This window comes from Psittacula echo (genome assembly GCF_963264785.1).
Source record: "Psittacula echo genome assembly, chromosome: 1".
NCBI classification, from domain to species: Eukaryota; Metazoa; Chordata; class Aves; order Psittaciformes; family Psittacidae; genus Psittacula; species Psittacula echo.
The window spans coordinates 83,455,605-83,478,276 of NC_137735.1; the positions used below are offsets into that span (position 1 = coordinate 83,455,605).

The window sequence follows — 22,672 nt, forward strand, 5'->3', positions numbered from 1 at the left end:
GTGCGAGATGTCCCTGCCCATGGCAGGGGGGTTGGAACTACATGATTTTAAGGTACTTTCTGAGTGTTTTTCATTAATAAGAGAATGGGGAATATTCAAAAATACTTGTGAAAAGGCCCTTAAGACCTTTAAGTACTCAAAGGATCCATAAAACATTCTCCAGGAGTGGAAGATTTAAACTTTGAAGGGAGTTGAGATTTGAACGTGCATGAAACAAAATCATCAATCTGTGAGAAGACTCCTGGAATACCATGTAAATAAGTAAAACTTACAATTTCAAATACAGAAATGAAACATTTTACACGATAGGGAGATGGTTAGGAAGCTGGATCAGGTATGTAAATCTGCAGCCTTCTACTTATGCTGTGGGAAGAGTTCTACACTATTTTTAAGGAATCCATCAGAGCCCTTTAACCAGCAGACTAGAAGCTGTAGAAGGGAGTACCAACAAGCTCATGAGTTCTTGAAAGCAGCCAGATTGTATCTGTGTGTGGCTGAAGCCCTTACCTTCTGGCATTCTAACTCCTGATTTCTGATGATCCCTCAGATTCCTCAGGTACCCATGAGTACTCTACGCCAAGAATGCAAGGATGGAAACATCTGCAGTAAATGAGAGATGTTTCCTAAGGTGGTATGATGCATTATGGAAAGAGATGTAACACCATATAGCCAAATCTGTGCCATAGGACTGTGTCTGGCCACCCAATAAATTGCCTGTTCAGTGCCTGCCACCATGCAACCCACCTCTTTCCCTCAGAGTAACATACATGACTAGATCTTCCCCCACATCAGCAGCATTGTGGGGAACAAGATTGCATCTCAGTGACTCTTAAGTAAACAACCTGAGGATGTAGGAAGGCAGCTAGGATGGCTAAGGCCTCCTTAGAATTATATCTGGCAAGAGGGGTCAAGGACAGCAGAAAGAGCTTTTTCAAATACATAGCTGATAAAACTAACACCAGAGGCAAGGTTGGCCCACTGGTGAATGGGATGGGTGCCCTGGTGACAGAAGATACAGAGATGGCAGAGTTATTGAATGCCTTCTTTGTCTCAGTCTACTCTGCCGGAGGCAGTCCTGAAGAGCCCTGTACTCCTGAGACCTCAGATGAAGTCAGGTCACTGGAGCAGTTTGCCTTAGTCGACGAGGAATGGGTTAGGGACCAGTTGAGCAATCTGGACATCCATAAATCCATGGGTCCAGATGGGATGCACCCGCGGGTGCTGAGGGAAGTGGCGGAAGTCATTGCTAGACCACTCTCCATCATCTTTACCAAGTCTTGGGAAACGGGAGAGGTGCCTGAGGACTGGAGGAAAGCAAATGTCACTCCAGTCTTCAAAAAGGGCAAGAAGGAGGAGGACCCAGGTAACTATAGACCGGTCAGCCTCACCTCCATCCCTGGGAAAGTGATGGAACACCTTATCCTTGATGCCATCTTAAGGCATGTCAAGGATAAGAGGGTTATGAGGGGCAGTCAACATGGCTTTACCAAGGGGAAGTCATGCTTGACCAACCTCATAGCCTTTTATGAGGAAATAACATTGTGGATGGATGATGGCAGAGCGGTGGATGTGGTCTACCTTGACTTCAGCAAAGCATTTGACACAGTCTCCCACAGCATCCTCATAGCTAAACTGAGGAAGTGTGGCCTGGATGATCAGGTAGTGAGGTGGACTGCAAACTGGCTGAAGGACAGAAGCCAGAGAGTTGTAGTCTATGGGGCGGAGTCCAGTTGGAGGCCTGTATCTAGTGGAGTGCCTCAAGGGTCAGTACTGGGACCAGTATTATTTAATATATTCATCAATGATTTAGATGAGGGAATTGAGTGTACTATCAGCAAGTTTGCTGATGACACTAAGCTGGGAGGAGTGGCTGACACGCCAGAAGGCTGTGCTGCCATCCAGAGAGACCTGGACAGGCTGGAGAGTTGGGCAGGGAGAAACTTGATGAAATATAACAAGGGAAAGTGTAGAGTCCTGCATCTGGGCAGGAACAACCCCAGGTTCCAATATAGGTTGGGGAACGACCTGTTAGAGAGTAGTGTAGGGGAGAGGGACCTGGGGGTCCTAGTGGATGGCAGGATGACCATGAGCCAACACTGTGCCCTTGTGGCCAAGAAGGCCAATGGCATCCTAGGGTGTATTAGAAGGGGGATGGTCAGTAGGTCGAGAGAGGTCCTCCTTCCCCTCTACTCTGCCCTGGTGAGACCGCATCTGGAATATTGTGTCCAGTTCTGGGCCCCTCAGTTCAAGAAGGACAGGGACCTGCTGGAGAGAGTCCAGCGCAGGGCAACTAAGATGATTAAGGGAGTGGAGCATCTCCCTTATGAGGAAAGGCTGAGGGAGCTGGGTCTCTATAGTTTGGAGAAGAGGAGACTGCGGGGGGACCTTATTAGTGTATATAAATATATAAAGGGGGAGTGTCATGAGGATGGAGCCAGGCTCTTCTCAATGGCAAACAATGATAGGACAAGGGGTAATGGGTATAAACTGGAACACAAGAGGTTCCACTTAAACTTGAGAAGAAACTTCTTCTCAGTGAGGGTGACGGAACACTGGAACAGGCTGCTCAGGGAGGTTGTGGAGTCTCCTTCTCTGGAGACATTCAAAACCCGCCTGGACACATTCCTATGTAACCTCATCTAGGTGTTCCTGCTCTGGCAGGGGGATTGGACTAGATGATCTTTTGAGGTCCCTTCCAATCTCTAACCTACTGTGATACTGTGATACTGTAACCTCAGTTTACAAGTAAAGAAAGCAGAGAGGCTCTGTTTGACTGCCTTGGAAACATGGCACACTGACCTTTTTTCACTATTCTTTCTCATCCTTTTCCTGAAATTTGATGGCCAAATGGTATTTTTTGCAATACTTGCACGCTCACTGTCTGAAACTAACAGGTGGAAGAATGTGATCTCAGTAAACAATTATTTTGCTGGTGCACAAGAAAAGAGCAGAGTCTAGCTCCCTGAGCAGTCTACCTGTACAGGGAGAACAAGCAAAAGCAGCACGAATCATTTTAGTCATGATTTAACACACCCAATATTCTAAGTGTAACTTCATTTAGAAGGCAAAAGAAAACTCGGTCTCTCACTGTCATGCATGGAAGAGAGGGAAATAGTATCCAGCCTCTAAAAGGAGGAAGGTTGAAGGAGCTTGTGACTGCACACCTGCTAAGGCGGACTGCTAGACAGGCAGATATGTGTTATATGTGCAACCTCTATACACATGCATGTGCCCACCCACGTCTAACTGACATCAATATAGACGTATGGCAAGCATGTCTGTGCTTGACGTTGTATTGGCCTACAAATGAATGTGTGTGTGTATATATATATGTATATATATGCACACCCTCAGACCAGATGTAGCATGAACATTTTCAACCTGAACCTGTTCATATGTTCTCAAATTGTGGAAGCTGCTGCCATTGTCCTACCTGTACACTGAGGTGCATACCACTCCTTTCATGTGTATGATCACACCCTACATGTGCTCTGTGGGAAATACATTGCAGAGAATGCTGTTTGTGGTGACATCCTTAAGCGTTATGTGCCTGTTTGACTCCACGTCTTTTTCCCATTTGCACAAACCTGCAGATACGAACTTATTTGACTCTGTCAATCACACAACAGCTCAGAGGTGCTTTTCTGAAAATACACAATATATGCAGTTTATTTTTCAGTTTGGTATGAGAGGCCAGGGGTTGTTCAAGCCCAGGCTTTTTTCTTAGGCATGCATCCCACGGATGACTCAGGGCTGAGAGTCTCTAGTCCTTCACCAGCCGGTAGATGTGATGCTGGGCACCATGGTCACTAGTTGACACCTCAAAAACATATGCTATGCACAGCAAGGTCTCCTGTGTGTCCCTGTTTGTGACAACCTAGACAGAAAAGGAGAAGAAACTGAAATGGCAACTGCTGTTTTTCTGCTTACATATTCCAACATATTTCATGTAGAGCAAAAGGTCAGTAATAGGCAAAGAACAGGAATGATACACAGCTCAGCCACCACAACACCCAGTCTGTGTGCCCACACACCCAAGCAGAGCACTTTTGCATCAGGACTACAGTGCAGTGAAGAGACAGGGAGGTGAGCAGAGTCCACTGTGGAGAAAAGAATGCTGTGACCAAGCAGTGCCCGCATAAATGGGAGTGGGTCCACTAGGTCCTCTACTCCCCACCCCCAGTGTTGCAGATTTCAGCAGACAGAAGGTGTTTCACAGAAAATCTCTTTTTGCTTTGTTTGTTGGGTATAGAGAAGCCACCTCCTGTGGTACAACCATTCTTGCTCAGGTATATGTTGATATATCACAGCCATGAACAGTTTTCTTTGCCTCCATGTGCTCCTGCTTGTCAGTGAGACAAGGACAGACTACGAGCATTATAGAATATAACTCATTATACCGGAGATGTATAGGTTTGACTCCATTATGCCTCCCATTCCATATGCTGTAGATGTCAGAAGAAGGATGGCTGGCTGCTACATTTGTGCATTCTTTCAGAAGCTCCTTTTTTCCATTTCTTCTTCTATGGTCCCTCAGGAACCTTAGCTTCTCTGAAATGTGATTCAGTGTCGGCAGCATGATGATGGAACAGTGTTGTCTAAGTTTCAAAAGCATGCACTGCCTATACTACATGGCAGGGACAAGCAAAATAATGCACCCAGAGCTCCTAGCTCAGCTTTGCCCTGTCACTGCACAACTTTGCACATTCTTGTCATCTGAGTTTGTGTCATAGCTAAAGCTTCAAGCAGTCCTCTCCTGCCGGAGGTGATATATTTTTATCAGCAGTAGCACCAACTCAACTGCAGAAGAAAAACATACCAGGTGGAGGCTTGAACTGTACCAAAGTCCAACCATTCTTGTGAAAACAGGAATAAAAAAACCAGCCATTATCAAACTTGCTTATTAATTTTAGCAGCCTGGGTTTGGTCTATTCTTTTTTCTTTTCTTACTTCATGAGCATACTTTGCAGCCAAACTAACTCTTCTCCTTTCTTCTGCAGGCCATTGTGAGTTATACACATCCAGGTATGTTAAAGCACCAGAGCCTTTTCTGAAAAATGGGCTCTGAAATCTTGAAGGGCTAGATCCAGAGCAATGTGCAAAGCAAGATCATGCTTGTGAGACATGGGGTATCGAAGATCATGAAAGGGTCCAGAAAAAACATAACTAGACTTGTCTCAGGAGTTGGTAGTGGGGACTGAGGACTACCAGTGTGCCTTACCTAAGCAAGACCATTTTTCAGCTACTCAGTACAGACTGGGGGGTAGAAAATTCTCAGCCTGCTGCTCAGGGAGCAGGACTGCAAGGCCATATTAAAGGCTGTGCCAGCATGCATGAGACATGCCTCTCTGTGACATGGGATAGAGGAAGGACATGAAATTACTCAAAATGTAAAGCTCCAGAGGAAGTATAAATGTGTAACAACTTTGTTCATAGAATTTATAGCAAGTGCTGGAGTGACTGAGGGATATTATTAACCTTGTGTTTTACAGCTGCAGTACCTGAATCACAGAGCAGTAAAATGAGTTGTCTGAAGTCCCAAAGGATTTCCAGAGAATGGAATGAAGACCGCTTGATTTCCATTCTTTCATACAGCCACTAGCATATCTTCTACTTACCCAACCACACCTCCTCTGGGTGAAGATCTGTGATGCATGTTGTAGAGGCAAGCACAGAACTCAGCCCAAGGAAAATGCATCTTTTAAGCTGTCTTTGCTCTCTTCCCAAATTTGGGCAACATCTGAGCCTGGAAAGGCTCCTGCTATAACACAGACACTAATGCAAATCTAGTTGCTATAGCCTTTTAGTACTGCCCTATCTAGAGGCTGCAGTAAAGGCTTCAGAGGCTTCATGGAGGGGTCACAGAGCTTCCTGCAACATGGCCCTTTATGTGCTTCCATATTTTTTCCTGGATCAGGATAGTCCTGAGGAAGCAACTTTCCCTTCTCACACCCCACTCCAACCTGGTCAGTGAAGAACTCTTCCCATGGCAAAATTATGTAGCCATGGGAAAACAAGAGCACTTAAAAAAGTGCTCTTGTTATTTTTTTACCTGCAAAAAGGACCGGGGCACAGAAAGGACCAACATTTGTCCAATAATGGAATGAGCATTTCCTTCACTGACTTCTGTATCTTTTTCCTTTCTCTCTGCCTCATGAGTTCTCCCTTTATCTTTCTTTTTATCTCCATCTTAACTTGGGTCTCGCAAATTCTTCTGCTGCTTCTCTGCATGAGTTACTACCTCTAGAGCTCCATAGAAGGTCTTGAGATGCAATGCACATGAGCGATACTAAATTCAATTAGATGCTGAGCTGTAAAAGGCAATCTGCTTTGACTCACAACAGTGAACTCCTGCATGAGGCTTACAGGTTTCCAAGCTCCAACGAAAACAGTTGAAAGTCCCACCTGTAAGATAGTAAAGTTCTCCAGCACACTGTTCATCATATACTTCTCAGGAAGGTGCTTGAGTTTATGAATGAAGTTTATCATGTATTCGCAGAGAGGGGAACGGTGAATGCGATAGGAATAGTATCCATTTTCATAGCGTGCATACTCTGTCTGCAATGCAAAACATGAAAGGGGCACATGGGGCTAATGATGTCACATTAAATAGCATTAATTATACTGACCGCTAACACAAGAATACCTGGTGTTCTGCATATAGCTGCTCCTCCTGCACCTAAAGGCCCCTCAAGAAAGAGAGCAGCAGGAAGCAGGTCAGAGCAGCTCTCTTAGCAGCTGAATATGGCATCAGAAAGAATTTCTTTCAGTGCCAGATACAGGCATAATTATGCAGCTCCACTGTTACACAGTGCTGCAAGTGTACAAGCACTAGGATAAGCTTCATAAAACCTTAAGACTATAGTCTGTAAATTATTAGTCTATTAATTAATGATGATAGTGTATAAATGACCTGTTTAAAAACACTGATGAGAGTGAGATCTTGCTGATTTGTTTTCACGTTTCTGGACTACAGAACAAGTGTCAGGGTTTCCTATAGCTTTTCTTTGCTCCCAAAAAATCCCCAGACAATCACCATAGCTGAGGCTTACATATTCATATATCTTCAAAACTGAGATTTAGGAAAAAAGTAATAGCAAACACTGCCAGTGTCCTGAGAAAAAGCCATGCTGCAGGCTGGTGCAATCTTATGCCTGCATGTCTCAGAAATAATAATCTATGGCATTGATCTTCCTGACAACAAGAATTGGAAATATTTTGCCTTGAGATATACACAGGATGCAAATACTTGAAGTGACAAAACAACAGCCAGAGAGAACCTTGCACCCAGGCGTCTGCTCCCTACCTCCACTTTCTCCACCACCTGCTTTCCAAAGGAACACACTTTGGTGGAACAGGTAATGACCATGTTTTCTCGGCTCTCATATTGGCTGGAAACGCCATAGAAAGATCTGGATTCATCTTCAATATTGGTGTTCAAATCAGCCTGCCAAAACAAAACAAAAGAAAACAAAAAAAACAAAATAAAAAAAAAAAACAATCAAAACAAAAAACCCACACAAAATAAAACAAACAAATCCAACAACCATCAAGAAAAATAGATGGTTATCAATAGATGGTTGTGGGTTTTTTCGCCATTACCTTGCATAGCCAGATTGTGAAGTATTGGAGTGTCCAAAGCTCCTTAAGCAGACCAACATGCATCAAGCAAGCAGGGGAATCTGAAGAGTATGCACTAAAATCCAGTTCCCGCTTCAGAAAAATGTTGGTGGGGGTTTGCATACACCTTGTGGGAATCTGGTGGAATATCCTCTTAACAATTAAAAGCATATGACAGTCCTTTTCCTTAGGTGGTATTAACCATAACTGGTTACCAGTGTATCGAGATAATTACCAGTATATTTACCAGTATATGGAGGTACTCACAAAGCATGTGGAGAGCAGACAGAAAGGCACTGTAGAGATAGAGCAATGCAACCAACGGCTAGGTTGGGCTGCTTCACTAAGGAGGAAAAATAAGGGTACAGTAACTCAAGTAAAGCTTCTCCACCCTGGATATGTAGGTAAGGGGAAAGAGCCAGAACAGAAAAGAGAAATGTGTGAGCACACGCACACAGTTTAGACTCAGGAGCTATGATATGAAGAATATAAGTAAACAGGATGCAATGTAAGGAATGTCGGTTGCTGATGGATCCAGCCTAGTTCCACCTGAATACAAACCCATCTCCATTAGCAGTCCCAGTTTTCACATGCGGGTGCCTATGGCTGGCCAATTGAAGCCTCATGATGGGACCTAACTCCTAAAAATCCTGGTTGTGTGAAGTTTCCACCAGGGGTCACTCAAAACACACTTATTTGAAGAGGAGTTCCCTTAAGCTCCTTAACTGGCGTGTAGGAATGCCCAGCTCGGCTTCCTTGCTTTCAGAACTAAAACGTTACAGCTTCTCTGTTCTCCACAAGCCCAAGCGCTACCTTACATTCGCAGAAAAGCGGAAAATGATCAGTTCCCGTAGGCTACTTCAGACTATTTTATTCTTCCTGCTTAACTCAGGGAAACGGGAAACTGAAGAAAGTGTATTCCTGTTACTGCGGATACAGTGTGAATAGGACTATATTAGGTGCTATTGCAGCATGGTTTTCTTAGCCAGTGTCAGTGAAGGTTTTTTATTCAAGATCTAGAGCAACACTTAGGACAAGAAATGCAACACTTGGAACTGGACCACCTCAATAATGAATCTCTCTTTTCTTTGCCACGCAAAATAACTTGCTTCTTTGCCACGAGATAAACAGTTAGCCAATTTCTCATAAGTAGCAACTTCACAAGACGCTTAAGTCAATCTAGAAAGTTGCCAGTCCAGCCTTCTGCCCATCTGTAGCCGCACAAGCTTACTGCTGCCTTGTGCCACTGTTAGCAATCGTACGACTGACTCTAGCCAGATGAGAGAGCTGATACCAGCCAGAAGAATTTTTTTTGGGGGGGGAGTTTGGTGAGTTATTTTTCAGTCAGAAAAGGAAAGCTCGCTTGAATCTCCACTAAGCTGCAGAGGCTGGAAGAGGCGAGAACACATACAAAAGTTGAGGGTACAAAGACTACCTATTTTGATAGCAACATGTACTCAGGTTGGCTTGCACCTCAAAGTTATAGTTTGGTAACACCAGGCTGGTCCTGCCACCAAGAGGAGCAGTCTTACTGTCCCAGAGCAGTTTGTGCCTCCCCATTCCTCTCCTGTACTGACACAAATGTTTCCCTAGCTGTGTAACAAGACTCCCTGAGGAATTGCTCAGCTAGTCCTCAACATCAGTTCCCTGATCTGATTCCGAAGCACTTGGGTGTGTTCAGACAAAGAACGTGTGTTGAAAGGATAGGTTACAACAGGGAAAGCAGAAAGCAGGACTACTTCTAGAGAATGCTGGGTTTGAGTAACTACAGCAGTAACTACTAGAAGCCATGCTTTGCTGTAATTCCTTTCAAATTAAAAGTTTTGCCCCTAGACAGCTAGGCTGGGCCATCTCCCTACCACAACACTCACCAGCAGCTCACATCAGACAACAGTGATGCCAAAAGTGCTAGCAGGAGAAGCAGCCATGTAATAATCTGCAGTATTTCCATTCAATCCAGTTCCCATGGCTGCTAACTTGCCAAAAATTCAGGTGTGTGAAGGAGGTAGCAAAGGAAACAAACCATGTCCCCATTTATTTCAGAAAAATCAGTTCTTTTTCCACTTGGCACAACACTGGGACATTCCTGCCATTGTGTTATTGTGCACACATATTTCCACATACAGAAAAACTACCACCTGCGTTAGATAAATGATACCATAGATAAATACCAATAAAATCCAATGACTATATTTTTTTAAGTACAAACTCAGAAGCAAGTGAAAGGCAGATTTCGGATAGGTTTTTCATGAAGTACAACGGGCAATGTATCTCCTGGGGTATCTCCTAGACTAGCAGTTACAGCATTCAGATAATCCTAGTAGGACGAAGATGAAATCTGGGCAAGATGACAGAATGCATCAACACTAGCAGCATCCGGGATGGACATACAGCTTTCACTCTGCTCACACTGCTCTCAAAGGAGAGCATAACAGCACAGTATTTAAACACATCGTCATGAATCACTCTTCAAAATGACTGTGTTGTTTTGTGTAATTTCTAAAAAAAAATCCTTAAAAGTTGGATCATCTTCATCAGAGATTATGAATGAAAGAAAGTCTATTTGTCAGAATGGCTTGTTTTCTTCTGTGTGACTCCCCCGTTCAAGTATAATCCTTCCCTCTGAAGTAGTGGCAGATCTTCAGCCCTTGTATATATGCTTGGCTCTACATGTGTAATACATTCATACCAGTTTACACCAGCTGTGTACTTGTCCCTTTGTTTTCCTAAATTTGCCATCTCCTGCATATTATATATTTAAGAGCATCCTCTGATTTATCAGGAGATAAAGCAGTCTAGTCTCATGTTTGCTTCTCCTCAGAGGGTAGCTTCACAAAACAATTTATCTAGCTGAATTGGTTCCTGACTTCTCTAAACAATTTCTCCCTTTTTGCCCCCATAGTTTTCTGTCTCCTCACTGAGCTAAAACGAGATTTGGGTGGATTAGGGTGTTAAAATATATCAGTAAAACTATTTGGATTTAAAGCTTCTTTAAAAATCATTTTACATCACTCACATTTGCACCACTGAGGTAGTGCTAACTTTTGCACAAGACTTGGAAACAATAGCAGCAGGAAGACTGGAAGCTTTTACATTTTCATGACCACCTAAATGACTCTAATGCAGTTTGTCTTCACTGGAGTACCATATGTGGTCAAATCCAGGCTAGCTTTAACTTGGTAGCACAGGTAATAATAGCAATAAAGCACAGGCATTACAGACTTAAGAGCAATTCAGGTTGCCAAGTGAATTATTTTGGTCCTAGAATCATAGAATATTTTGGGTTGGAAAGGACCTTAAGATCATCCAGTTTCAACCCCCTGTCATGGGCAGGGACGCTTCACACTAGATTGTGTAGCCCACGGCCCTGTCCAGCCTGGCCTTGAACGCTATCAGGGATGGAGCATTCACATCATGCTGAAGTCCTTTGCAGTCAAATTTTCCCCACTATAGTTAATGCAGCTATTTTGTTTGTACCACAAATGTACAAGTATTAGAGAGTATCAATGCTACTCTATTCTGGTTTAGGTTTTTACTGAGTTACTGTAATTCTCATTTACATGTCAATGCAATAAACTGTATTGTTTATTTGACCCATACTCCAGCTGTCTGAATAAAGATTAATTCTTTCCCATCTCCAAAGAGGAAATAACTAGGAGTCCTTCATAATATTGTTCAGCTATTTCCCTTGGGGATGATAAACACAATGTATGGACCCAATTCCACTTTTACAAAGAACTTGTGTAACTGAGTAAAAAGAACAAAGGGTCAAGGCTACAGGAGCTTGGTCAGACCACTGCTACATACACATAGCAGAAGTTTGCACTGCAGAACCAGAAAAACATGTTCAGGGTGTCACTACTAGAGTTAAGATTACAGTTTCCTAAAAACCAAAGCACCAGTTATCTAATCTGTTAGATTTCCCTGCTATGAAGATTATTATCTTGATCGGAGACAAAGCAGAAAATTTAGGAAGAACACTGTTATCTGCCATAGCCAAATTACCTTGTAAATGCCAACTGGACACTGAGGTAAATTGCTAATGGAAGCAGTTAAACTTCCCAGAATTGCAGCAGGACAAAATCATACTGCACATCACGGGGTCTGTAATGGTTAAGAGAGTTACTGCTTTTAACTTAACATCTAAAAATGGTGCTGCCTCCTTGTCTAGATTCTTAGGCACTCCTCACAATACCTAGGCCATCAAGACTAGAAACCACATTGCTGCTTTGGGGAAAGGACTCTTCCTTTCTTCACTTTCACAGTTTTTTTCTTTAAAGAAAACCTTGTGTCAAAGCACACTCAATCCTGGGGTGAGCACCTGAGGTGAGCAGAGAGGTCTGCTTTACTCTGTCCACTACATTCCATCCCTCAAAGATGCAAGAGAATAATAGTGACTATGACTTAAAGGAAATTCATCTTCCCAGCACTTCATCAAGTAGGAAGGCTAATCTTCACTTTATAGTCTGGGAATGCATGAACCTGTTGAATACATAACTGAATGTGATTCTGACTTGGAGACTAGAACCTAGGTGCCTAGGCTCATCACTGGCAAATACACTGATATGTTCAATAACAAGTGAGATAACTCTTCAATATGTTCCTTACCCCAGCCTAGACTGCCAAAGGAGACATAGTCAGGATTTAGGAAAGTCCATAGTCAATGTACTGAGTCACTTCACTCCCCAGGCTCCTACTAGCCAATCCTAGCAGCAGGATGAGACTGCAGCAGGGGCAGCAGCAGCATTCAGCTGGTTGGGTGGTGTGCAGCATTCAAAACCAGCTGTTCTCCATCTCTTCAAGGGAAAGGTGTAAGATCAAACAGATGAGGCATATTACAAGCTAAATCTGAGTTATGAGCCGCCAACTGGACGATACTACTTTATCTGACAATCAGGGTCTTGCTTTCTGCTCAAGAAGTTCTAGATGTGAAAACCTGAGCACACTCTAGCGTAAGAGCAATCTGATATGCCTGGGATGCATTTAACTTACTGTGCAAGCTCAGCACAGATTACATATTTGTCTATACCTTGCCTGATGACTTCCAGACATGCTGAAACTACAATCACTCAGGTATCTGTGATCTAGCACATCTTGGAGAGCTGATCTGCTTGTTTTTGGGGAAACAGCTGAGAATTCCTCCTTTCCAAGGAAGTAAGCAGAACTTTTAAATACTTACAAGCAAGATTTCTAGACAGAAGAGAAGGGATTTGTTCAGGGAAGGGCAAGTAACCCTCAATGAGCTAGTACTACTCTTTGGGTTTTTTTAAAATCATATTGGTTATCTGAATCTCTTAACAGCTTTGCTGAGAACAGCTCTGCCCAGCTCGAGTGTTATCACTCAACTTCTCAACCCCAACAAGGAAACACAGAAAAGTTGTCATTGTGCACTGTCCTAACCATATATTAAGCCACAGTTTGTCTGATCTTTGGTGGGAATGAGTTTCACAACTGCTGACCAAGAAAGGCCTCATTCCTACTAGGATGAGGCTGTGAATCAAAATTTCTCTGAAACTCTTCACAGAGGGAAATGTGACCTTCAAGATTCAGTCTTCAGCTTATCTGAGGCTTTGAAAAGCAGTGATTGGTCACAAGTCCAAATGGCATTAAGTGCCATAAGAAACCATAGCTTGCTGGTATCTTGCACACAGGTCCTACATGGTTAATTGGAAAGCATATGCTGAACAATTATTTCAAAACAGTCAAAAACTTGTGGCTCTGCAGCTTCAGCCTTCCAGAAAGAGGGAAAGGGAGAGTTTCTAAGCTAGTCAAAGATAGCAGAAAACCTTGCCAACAGTATGGGTAGCCGCAACTTAGCTAGCTCCTGCCCCCCCGCCCCGGATTGTGCTATTTTGACACTCAGCAGACAAATTCCCACAGCAATTCAGTCTTTCAATCTGCTTTTTGCTGATGGCAATCTCTATATTGTTTAACACTGTGGGCAATAAATTTGGTGAAAGAAATGCCATTGACAGAGTTTGCTTCCATAAGGTAGCAAGTGGTAGGAGGTTATGCTGGTGTCTGCAGGTGAAATTAATGGGCTGTCAGATCCATTCTCAGTAAAAATGTGCAGAAGTATAACATCTCTGTTGCTAGCTGCCCAGAAGGAGTGCCAAGGAAAGAATGGACATGGAGATCAAATTAAATCTCCTTGCTCTCCAAGCAGTTTCTGCCAGGTCAGGATTGAAGGCAGGATGCCAAAACGAATTTGCACTGCTGCTGTTTTGACTGAATTTGCTTGGGACAGAAGAACCCAAGCATAGGACAGCAGTCCCCTTCCACAAAAGTATAATTCATTTACTCAAAGAAAACAGTGAGTTAACTGGTTCAGTTTGCCTATCGCCAAGGAGAAGAAATTAGCACATACATTCATCATTTGCAGGAAAGGTCCTGCAAATTCCCCTGATCCACCCCTCTGCAGATGAAGTACTACCTGTCCCGAATTCCTGGTTTGTCATTTTCCTTCTGTCTTCTACCTAGAGTCTCACGACTTCTGAAAGCTTTAAGATGCAAGTGCACCATTCTACTAATGTGCAAAGCCCTGAAAACACCACTTCCCCACACTATTAATAACGATGCATATAGGAGTAGTTCATGGGGAGAGCCAAGTAACAGGTGGTAGAGATAATATTACACTGGAAAAGAGCAGAGCTGATACTGCCCATGTGTTGGGAGGCTAACATCTCATATTCATTGTTGTGTGCTAGAATGCACTTGGAGCACATAGAAATGTCACACAGATGTCATACGCAACCTCTTAGCTATTGTATAGATAATATAAAGCACCATTGAACAAACAGGAACACCTCTTTCTCAGTCACACTAGATCCTAAGTGCTATCAGTGATGTCAGGAAAACCCAATCCTGTCGTTTAGCATTAGGTGTCTGGTGCACAAGAGATCATCTGGTACATTCAGTGCTTAGTGCAGTAATGGCAGGCTCCTGCCTCAGGTTCTTCAAGCCTAAAACTACAAATAAACAAATCCAGTTTATTCAATTACTTGATTTTTTTAAGTCTTTGTCACCTGCAAGCACCACTTCAATTTAGAACCTTTGAAAACTCAATCATATCTTCAAGTCCCAAAACACCCCTTCAGGTATTTAACTCTACTTACCAAATTTAAGGGTTACTGTTAATTTCTTTTTGGATGCTACTTTTATCCTAAAAATCATGCTATAAATTCAACAGTGCATTTGTATAGCTCTTTAGACACCAACACCTCTTCAGACTTCCAACAGTGCATTTGTATAGCTGTCCAGATCAGTCAGGCAGCAAAATGAAAAAGCAATCTTGCATATACTGTTAACAGAGGTATGAAAATGCAGATGGGCATAAAAATCTCAGCTGAAATCTAGTTTTCCTGTGCTAAAACTGTGGGGTTTCTGGGTTTTTTTAAATCACATTGCCTTATCTGTGGTGGAGGGGTTGCACTACACACATCTATTGCAATACACCATACTCCAGAAGTCCCATGATGCATGTAGCACATTGCATGACAGGCATAGCTCACATGCTTTGTTTAAATGTGAGACTGCATTACCATAATATTTCAGGCATGTTGAATACAAAGTTTTGCAAAAAAATTACAGTTTTTCCTTTAAAATGTCCAAATTTTATGGAGCAGAAGTGGTTGTTTTTTTGGTGTTTTTTTAACTGCTTTGGTTATATTGCCTTAGAGATCCTAGCTGAAATCTTGTCACAAGATTAATCTAAGTACTCATGTGAAACTCAGCATAAGTCATAGAAGTGCCCCAATCCTTTCTCGTCTAGAATATGGCATCAGGACTGGTGTTTTTATCCCCTACTGCTGTCTACACTGAGAAACAAATACAAGACCAGACAATTGACTTCTTAAAAGCCTTAGAAGCTTCCATTCAATCAATGACTTCACTAAGTATGCTTAGCTTAATTCTAAGTGACAGCCTGTAGTGTTTCCACCAATAAAACCTGATGTTAACTTCAGATGGCATTCAAAAATGCAAGGGTATCAAAGAAAAAAAAAAAAAAGGGGTAAAAATATTATTAAACCAAACCCAGAAATATCACTTTCATTCTAAGTATACAGGTGCAGAGCCACAGAACATCATATATATGTTAGAATAAAAGTGTTTCAAATCCTATGTCACATCTCTTTATACAAGCCAAATTTCAGTGAGTTGATACCCTCTGAACAGCAGTCACCTCATGTGTGCCAGAAAGAGTCCAACTTCACGACATCCCACCATGTAAATCCTTCAGAAGCTTAACTTACATTGGTCTAACATTATGCATAGGCCACATTTACCCTTCCGATATTAAAAAACAAACACACACAATCCCCAAACCCAAACCCACAAGCACAAAAGAACACTAACGGTTTTTATAAATAAAATCACAGTTGCATTAGATCACAATTTCATTATGATTTCCCTCTCCTTAAGTCAAGAAATCAAAAGTGTTTTATTCTTTCCACCTAACCTCTCCCTCTAAGCCCTTCTTTTTGGTTCCAAAAACTTCTGAAATACTACAGAATGATACCAACACAAGAGCCGGTGGCTCTTTACCTGACATGAGGAGTTTCCTGGGATCCCTCATCCATGGCAGGAAGCAGCTCTTGCAACTCATACTTCTCCAAGGACCATTCTTAGAAGCTATCCCCTCTTACTCTTTTTGTCACATCAGCCTTCTGTTTTGCTTTCCAAACAATTATTAGTACAGCAATCACTACCCAGATTTTGTCAAAGGATACCCTTCTCAACAAGATGCTTGCTGTCTCTCTGAAGTATTTCTCTTCCACTTGGAACAGGCCTGGTCTTTTTTTTTTTTTTTCACCTTCCCAAGCAAGACTTTGTTGTACTCTAAAACAGGCTAAACCCATGAGGGGCCAGCTCAGTAGCACAGTCTGTGGCTAGTAAAATTACGTGTCTCCAAGAATCACCAGCAACTAATACTCAAAGCACCAGACATTTGAAAAGGAGACTCCCAGCCAACATTCTCTAACTCAGTTCTGGAAAGGCTAAGGTTTGGGACAGCTGGGAAGCTGCATCTCAAGGCGCTTAAGTTAACTCTTCCCTATCCTGGAAACACCAGTGAAGAGGCTTTCTAGTGCCAGTTTGCGTGAAGAGTATGAGATATGAGAGCTCATTTCTCATCATCTCACTCCTTACCTGGAGTTGAATTATAAGAGGCAAACTCAAGGTGACAGGCTCCAAATCCCATTACACGCTCCCCCAGCCATCTAGCATTCAACCCCAAGCGGTTATTATTTTTAATCTTGTAGTACCTATGATAATATTGATCGCCAGAACTACTTTCTTTGTACCCTGAAGCACAATAGCACAGTTTTTTGCAAATTTCAGCTAACTCACAAAAATCTAAATTGAGTGAGTAGGCTTTTGCCAGGCTGCTTTCTGCCAATTTACCAAAAGTCATTTCAGTAATATATTATCACTATAATCCAATTTCATCATATGTCTCATCTTTTGTCTGTCCTTGTGCCTGCAGTAAATATGCCTATATAAATGCTTGGATAACACAAAATGCAGCTACTGAGATAAGAGAAGAGATGGAAAAATGTTGTCTCTGACTGAGAAGTTACTCAACACAGAGAAGTGAACACAATGTGAAAGATACATCTTGCCCCAGGCCAGAATGGGTGCCTTGTGGAGTCAGGGAAAGACCTCACTTACAGTTGTGGGCAGCTGTGCAGGCAACTTACTACAGTTGTGACTGTAATAACTTCCCTGCACAGGGAAAATTCTGGGAGGTGGCAGTCTTCTAACAGCTAGCAAGGCCACCACTTTTCAAGTGGGAACTTCATAGCAAATTGTTACTCTACAAAGAGTCCTTCCCTTACCCAGAATTTGACAAGGAAGAAGGCATTAGCTGGCCCCTTTTCAAAGAGCTCCTTCAGGCCCCCTTTTTTCTCAGGGAACTTGTCATAGATCTGCCGAATATCCACTGCCTCGAGGTAGGGGTCATTGTAGGTGGCACTTGACTGCCCAATGTGCACAAACAGGTGTTTGTTATACTGCAAGAAGAGGAAAAACATGAAATTAGGAAATTGCTCAGTACCTACTGAACATTCATGGTTCTTCACAGAAGACTCCTAGAAGTTACTGAAGATCTGAGAGCATTTTCTAAAAGAGCATAAGTATTAGCAGAAGTATTGCTGCTAATAGCAGCTCATGCTGGTTTTTCTTTCCTATCAATACATTCACACTTACTGCTTCTTCTGAAATATTTTTGCTCTTATATTCACTCCTAAATCATTGCCTCATGCTGCTGCTATATAGTCTGAAACAACTTGAGACACAGAACGTTACCTGTCGCAGGTTACCCAGTCTCAATGCTCCTGTCCTACAAAGAGCTGCCTGAAATCCCACAGCAAGGTACAGGGCAAATACTACCATCTCTTCTGAACTCTCCTATCTCAGACAGAGGAAATGTAACTGGCGTATCACAAGTGTACATCTCAAGATGCAGTATCACAATGTTCAGTGATACTGCATCTTACTACCGTTTTATAGATGACAGCATGGAAACACATTAATGCAAATTCATCCCAGCTGCCCCCAAATTTAACTTCCCAGCACAACAGAGAAATACACGGCTTCATGTGATCTTACCATCATGTGATTCTGAGTCTATCCTCCTAGGCTGAACAGCGCAGCTAGAATAGACGGGCAGGGGCTGTACCACTGTGTGGCACAACCTCAGTGCCTTAAGGTATGTAAACATCCATGATCCTGGAAAGGTAGGCCAGAAGCACATGGCACAGAACTGGCTGTATCGCTATAGGCAATTCTATTCTCTAAGAGAAGGATATCTTGTTTTTCCCAAAGATTGCTTTCTGTTCCAGTAGAGCAATGAAGCAAGTATTTCCATACATATATAATGGTATAACATATCCACAATGAACAGGAGCTACCTGAAGACCAAAAATTAATGGAGGGGTGGAAGTCAGGTGTGTATCTTACTGTGTCTTGGTCTTGTTGTTGTTCCAAGAATGCAGAGAATTCTAACATCCAAAGTTTGGAGCTAGCAACCCTTCGTCCTTGCCAAGCTGGTGATGACGAGGAAGGCGAGAGGCCAGTAGGAGACTCAAACCCTAAGCACACAGGATTTATATAACAAAATTTAGAAAGAGAAAGGTTGGCAATATCTTTCCAGTAGAGCACCTGTTGTCAAAACTGACTCATTACATTTTCTTATGCCTTCATTCATCATGCAAAAATACCATTCACAAGGGCTTCACTCTACCTGTGCTCTAAATGGCTTCTCAATGACACTCTGCTAAGACAGCACTGTCAGGGCTGGCAATGTAAAAGACAACCTACCCGGTTTTGATACCAGAGAAAGCCCATTCAGCAACTTTAAGAGGATCTAGACTGAGCCCTAAATAAGCAGTGAAATAAACTGCTTTAGTATCAGAATGAAGCATCACCATTAACATAACCATTAACCTCTCAAAACGGGGAAACTGAGAAGGGAAAGACATTTGTTGTTCCACTTAATGAGAAATTAGAAAGGCAATCATGGAAAACAGTGTTCTAGTACATGCACAATGGTGGAAGAACTGTAGAGATATGTAAACTTTCATTTTCTGCTGAGCCAGAAGAAATCCCAAAACAACCAGCCTAAACCAGGAAAAAAAGTTTTGTTTTCTTAATAAAGCAAAATTACAAAGCTTGAGCTCTCTCAGTAAAAGCATAAGAACAGGTAATAAATAAGGGGAGATAATATAGATTCATTTTGGCCTCACTGAAATATTTCAATAGGTTAAAATATTTTTTAATTAATTTCTAAACTTTAAGTGTTGGCTATTCTTGAACTTGGAATTTAATTTCAAAACAAGGAACTACATTTCCTTACCTACCTGGTAATGGTAATGGAGGCTGTACAGCATATGGTTGTTGAGAAAAAGGTTTCACACTACAGAAGTACACAAAGCGAGATGGTTAACAAAAGAGAAAACAAGTAGTTCTTGGCTAACTGTTTACATAGATCATATCAAGTACTTCTCCTGAGAGAAAAAGTGGCATAAGCATCTTTAGGAAATTATCTTTCCTTGTGGGCAAGAAATGGTCATGGAGAAAGAGTCAAAATCAGTAAGAGACGAGGACTGGACTGAGTAAGATTTCCCTGCATGTGTTCAGTGGGCTCTTCCTACAGCCTTGTTATTCAGAGATCCTGTCAGCCTGTGAATACACGGGTGAAAACTGATTTATCCTTTCTTTTCAACCACAAATAGATTTAAATTTCTGCAAGTGGATATACCTCAGGGCTGGGTGCCTCTCAGACTTTCATGCCCAGATTCAGAGATGTTCAACACCCGTAAGTGAACCCAGCTTTCAAGACAGCTCAGCTCCATTTTAACAACACTGTAAGAAAAATCAGGATCTGGAGACATCATCTGACATCAGAGATGGGAGATACTTCAGACTTCTTAAAGAACCTCTCACATTATGCTTCCTCGTTCACTTTCAAGCTAAAAGCATAAAATCTATTTTTATTTCTTCTAGGATGGTTTACATTCTTTTACTAGCCATTTTTCCTCACAAGATATTTTAATAGTATCTGTTGCCTGATCTGCTCCACAAGCACTAGCAATAACACCACAAGACAGCAGGAACACATAGCTTGGGTGAAGAACATAAACCCTTCCAGCTGCTTGTCCTTAAGTTGGCTTTAATTGCTCCTCTTAGGTTCTGTGATAAAAAGTGTGTCTCCATACAAAGCACAGAAGAACAATGGCAGACCTGAATACTACTCTGACACAACTACACCCAGGGCCACCACTGGTGAAGGATCAGCCCACCAAAGGGTCATCTCTTTGGTGTCAGTAATGCAGTCAGAGAAGCAGAGCCCGTGCAAAGGCCCCTTCCAGGGCTGCCAAAGGAGAGCCATTAGCTATATTGTCCAGGTGTGAAACAAAACTAGTGAGCCAACCTAGGAGGCTTACAATCACTACAAACTGAGGGGGTTATTGCTTTGATGGCATAGGACACATTAGTGAATGCAAGGGAAGAGCACTTTGGGATCGCACAAGATTTCTTATGTTGACATTTATGGCTGCTTGAGTCATGGGACATATTAAAGAGGTGCAATTTGTGTTGAAAGTACCATATGAAGACACAAGGTTTTATCTATTTGAGATTCTCTTATGTCTCTCAGAGGCATCCCTGCACATGGCAGAGGAGTTGGAATTAGATGATCTTAAGGTCCTTTCCAACCCTAACTATTCTATGCCTATGGGCCTCAAGTCTCAGATCCAGTCAAGGAATCTTGTCTTAGCATTTTATAAATCTTGTAAGAGCTAACTGGTGTTCCTCAGGAAGCATAGAGGAAGCAGCAGAAGCATCTGCTTTGGATGTTCATATGAAGGAATACTCACTCTTGGGAAGATCCAGCTTGGCTTGGCAAAGCTCCTTGCCAAAACTGCAAGAGAAAACATACAGGCAAAAGTCACCACTCTTAGGAAATGTTGTGGTTTAACTCCAGCTGGTAACTAAGTACTACACAGCCACTCACTCACTCCCCTTCCCCCTCAGTGGGATGGGGAGGAGAATCAGAAAAAAGGTAAAAAAATCTTGCGTTGAAGTAAGAAAAGTTTAATTAAACTACTAAAGTATTAAAGTACAATATAATACTAATAATGAAAAGGGAAATAATGAAAAGAGAGAGTGAAAACAAACAAACAAAAACCAAACACACACAAACAAAAAACAAATCACAGCAGGGGAAAAAAAAAAAATAAGAAAAAAGAAAAGAAAAGAAAAAAAACCCCAAACAAACAATAGTGCTGCACCACACAATGGCTCACTGACTGACTGATACTCAACCAGTCCCTGAGCAGCAATCAGTCCCTTCTGGTTAACTCCCCCCAGTTTCTATACTGGGCATTACATGCTGTGGTATGGAATACCCCCCCTTTGGCTAGTTTGAGTCAGGTGTTCTGTCTCTGCTTCCTCCTGGCTTCTTGTGCCCCTCCTCACTTGCAGAGCATAAGACTGAAATCTTTGATCAGGGTAAGCATTGCACAGCAACAACTAAAAACTGTGTTATCAGCACTGATCTCACACTAAAGCTGAAACACAGCACTGCACCAGCTACTCGGAAGAAAATTAACTCTATACCAAGACAGGACAGAAATTAAAAGCAAGGCTTGCTTCCTTCTCAGGAAAGAAACTGCAAGCTCATGGAGTTTTAAAAATGTGACTGAATTTTATATCTGCTTTCAATGTTCTCAGTTTCTTCCTTGTGGAGGTGCTGATTGGTCATAGTTTTCTTTCTACACACTACTATCATTGACATACAAGCAACTGAACTAATAGTGGTTTTAATGTTAAACACTATGTATGCACTTTGTGCCTCTGTCTTCAAAGCTTTAATGATGCTCACCCTCTTAGAGGGACTAGTTTCCCCAGCAGGGCTCCACACGAGTATTTCAGCAGAAATCAATGCTCAGCAAAAGCTCATTAGGCCCAGCTCATAGGTTAAGGGATGCTGACAGGCCTCATCTATTAAGGATTTTATGTAAAGGTCATCAATTTGTGACCTAAGCACTTGGGAGGAGCTTGGAAAGGATAAACTTGAGGAAGGGTCATGATGGCTCAATTTAATCCAACAAGATCCTGGACTAAGAAAGTGATACAGATATCTAAAGATATTTCAGGCAGCTAAAAACCCAAAGGATCCGATTGTTCTCTCACTTGTGTATATAATGAAACTATATTCAGTGGGAGCAAAGAATCAGACTCAAAATATTGAAGCCACATGACAAATTTTTGCCATGTGCTTTGTGGCCTATTCTTTCTAATACTCTCAGGATTTTCATGAGCAGATGCCAACATCCTTTCAACTACTCAAGCGTCTTCAGCCCAACTCTGCTGAGACACTGATTCACTCACCCCAGAAACAGCAGGGTAGGCAGGTCGTGGGAGACCAGGCAAGGCCATTTTACTATGGAAGGCAGTTGCAGAGATAATCTGGGCAGATGACATTGTAGCCATACTCTGCATGGCTTTATCTTTAGCTGCCTGATCCTATGGGCAAGAGTAAAAAGAGAAC

General features: G+C 42.2%; 1 protein-coding gene across 1 annotated transcript; it reads right to left on the bottom strand.

Annotated features, from left to right (window-relative positions):
• Positions 1-3,763: 3,763 nt before the first annotated feature.
• On the bottom strand, positions 3,764-22,638 carry TEAD4 (TEA domain transcription factor 4; the record flags this gene model as incomplete). The annotated part of the gene is made up of 8 exons (XM_080628719.1): positions 22,513-22,638; positions 20,997-21,040; positions 19,479-19,534; positions 18,580-18,710; positions 17,457-17,630; positions 7,307-7,447; positions 6,406-6,558; positions 3,764-3,877 (listed from the first exon to the last, which is right to left on the bottom strand). The coding sequence occupies exons 1-8, from the start codon at positions 22,621-22,623 to the stop codon at positions 3,764-3,766; spliced, it is 924 nt and encodes a 307-aa protein (XP_080484845.1). The 5' UTR covers positions 22,624-22,638.
• Between the last annotated feature and the right edge of the window lie 34 nt (positions 22,639-22,672).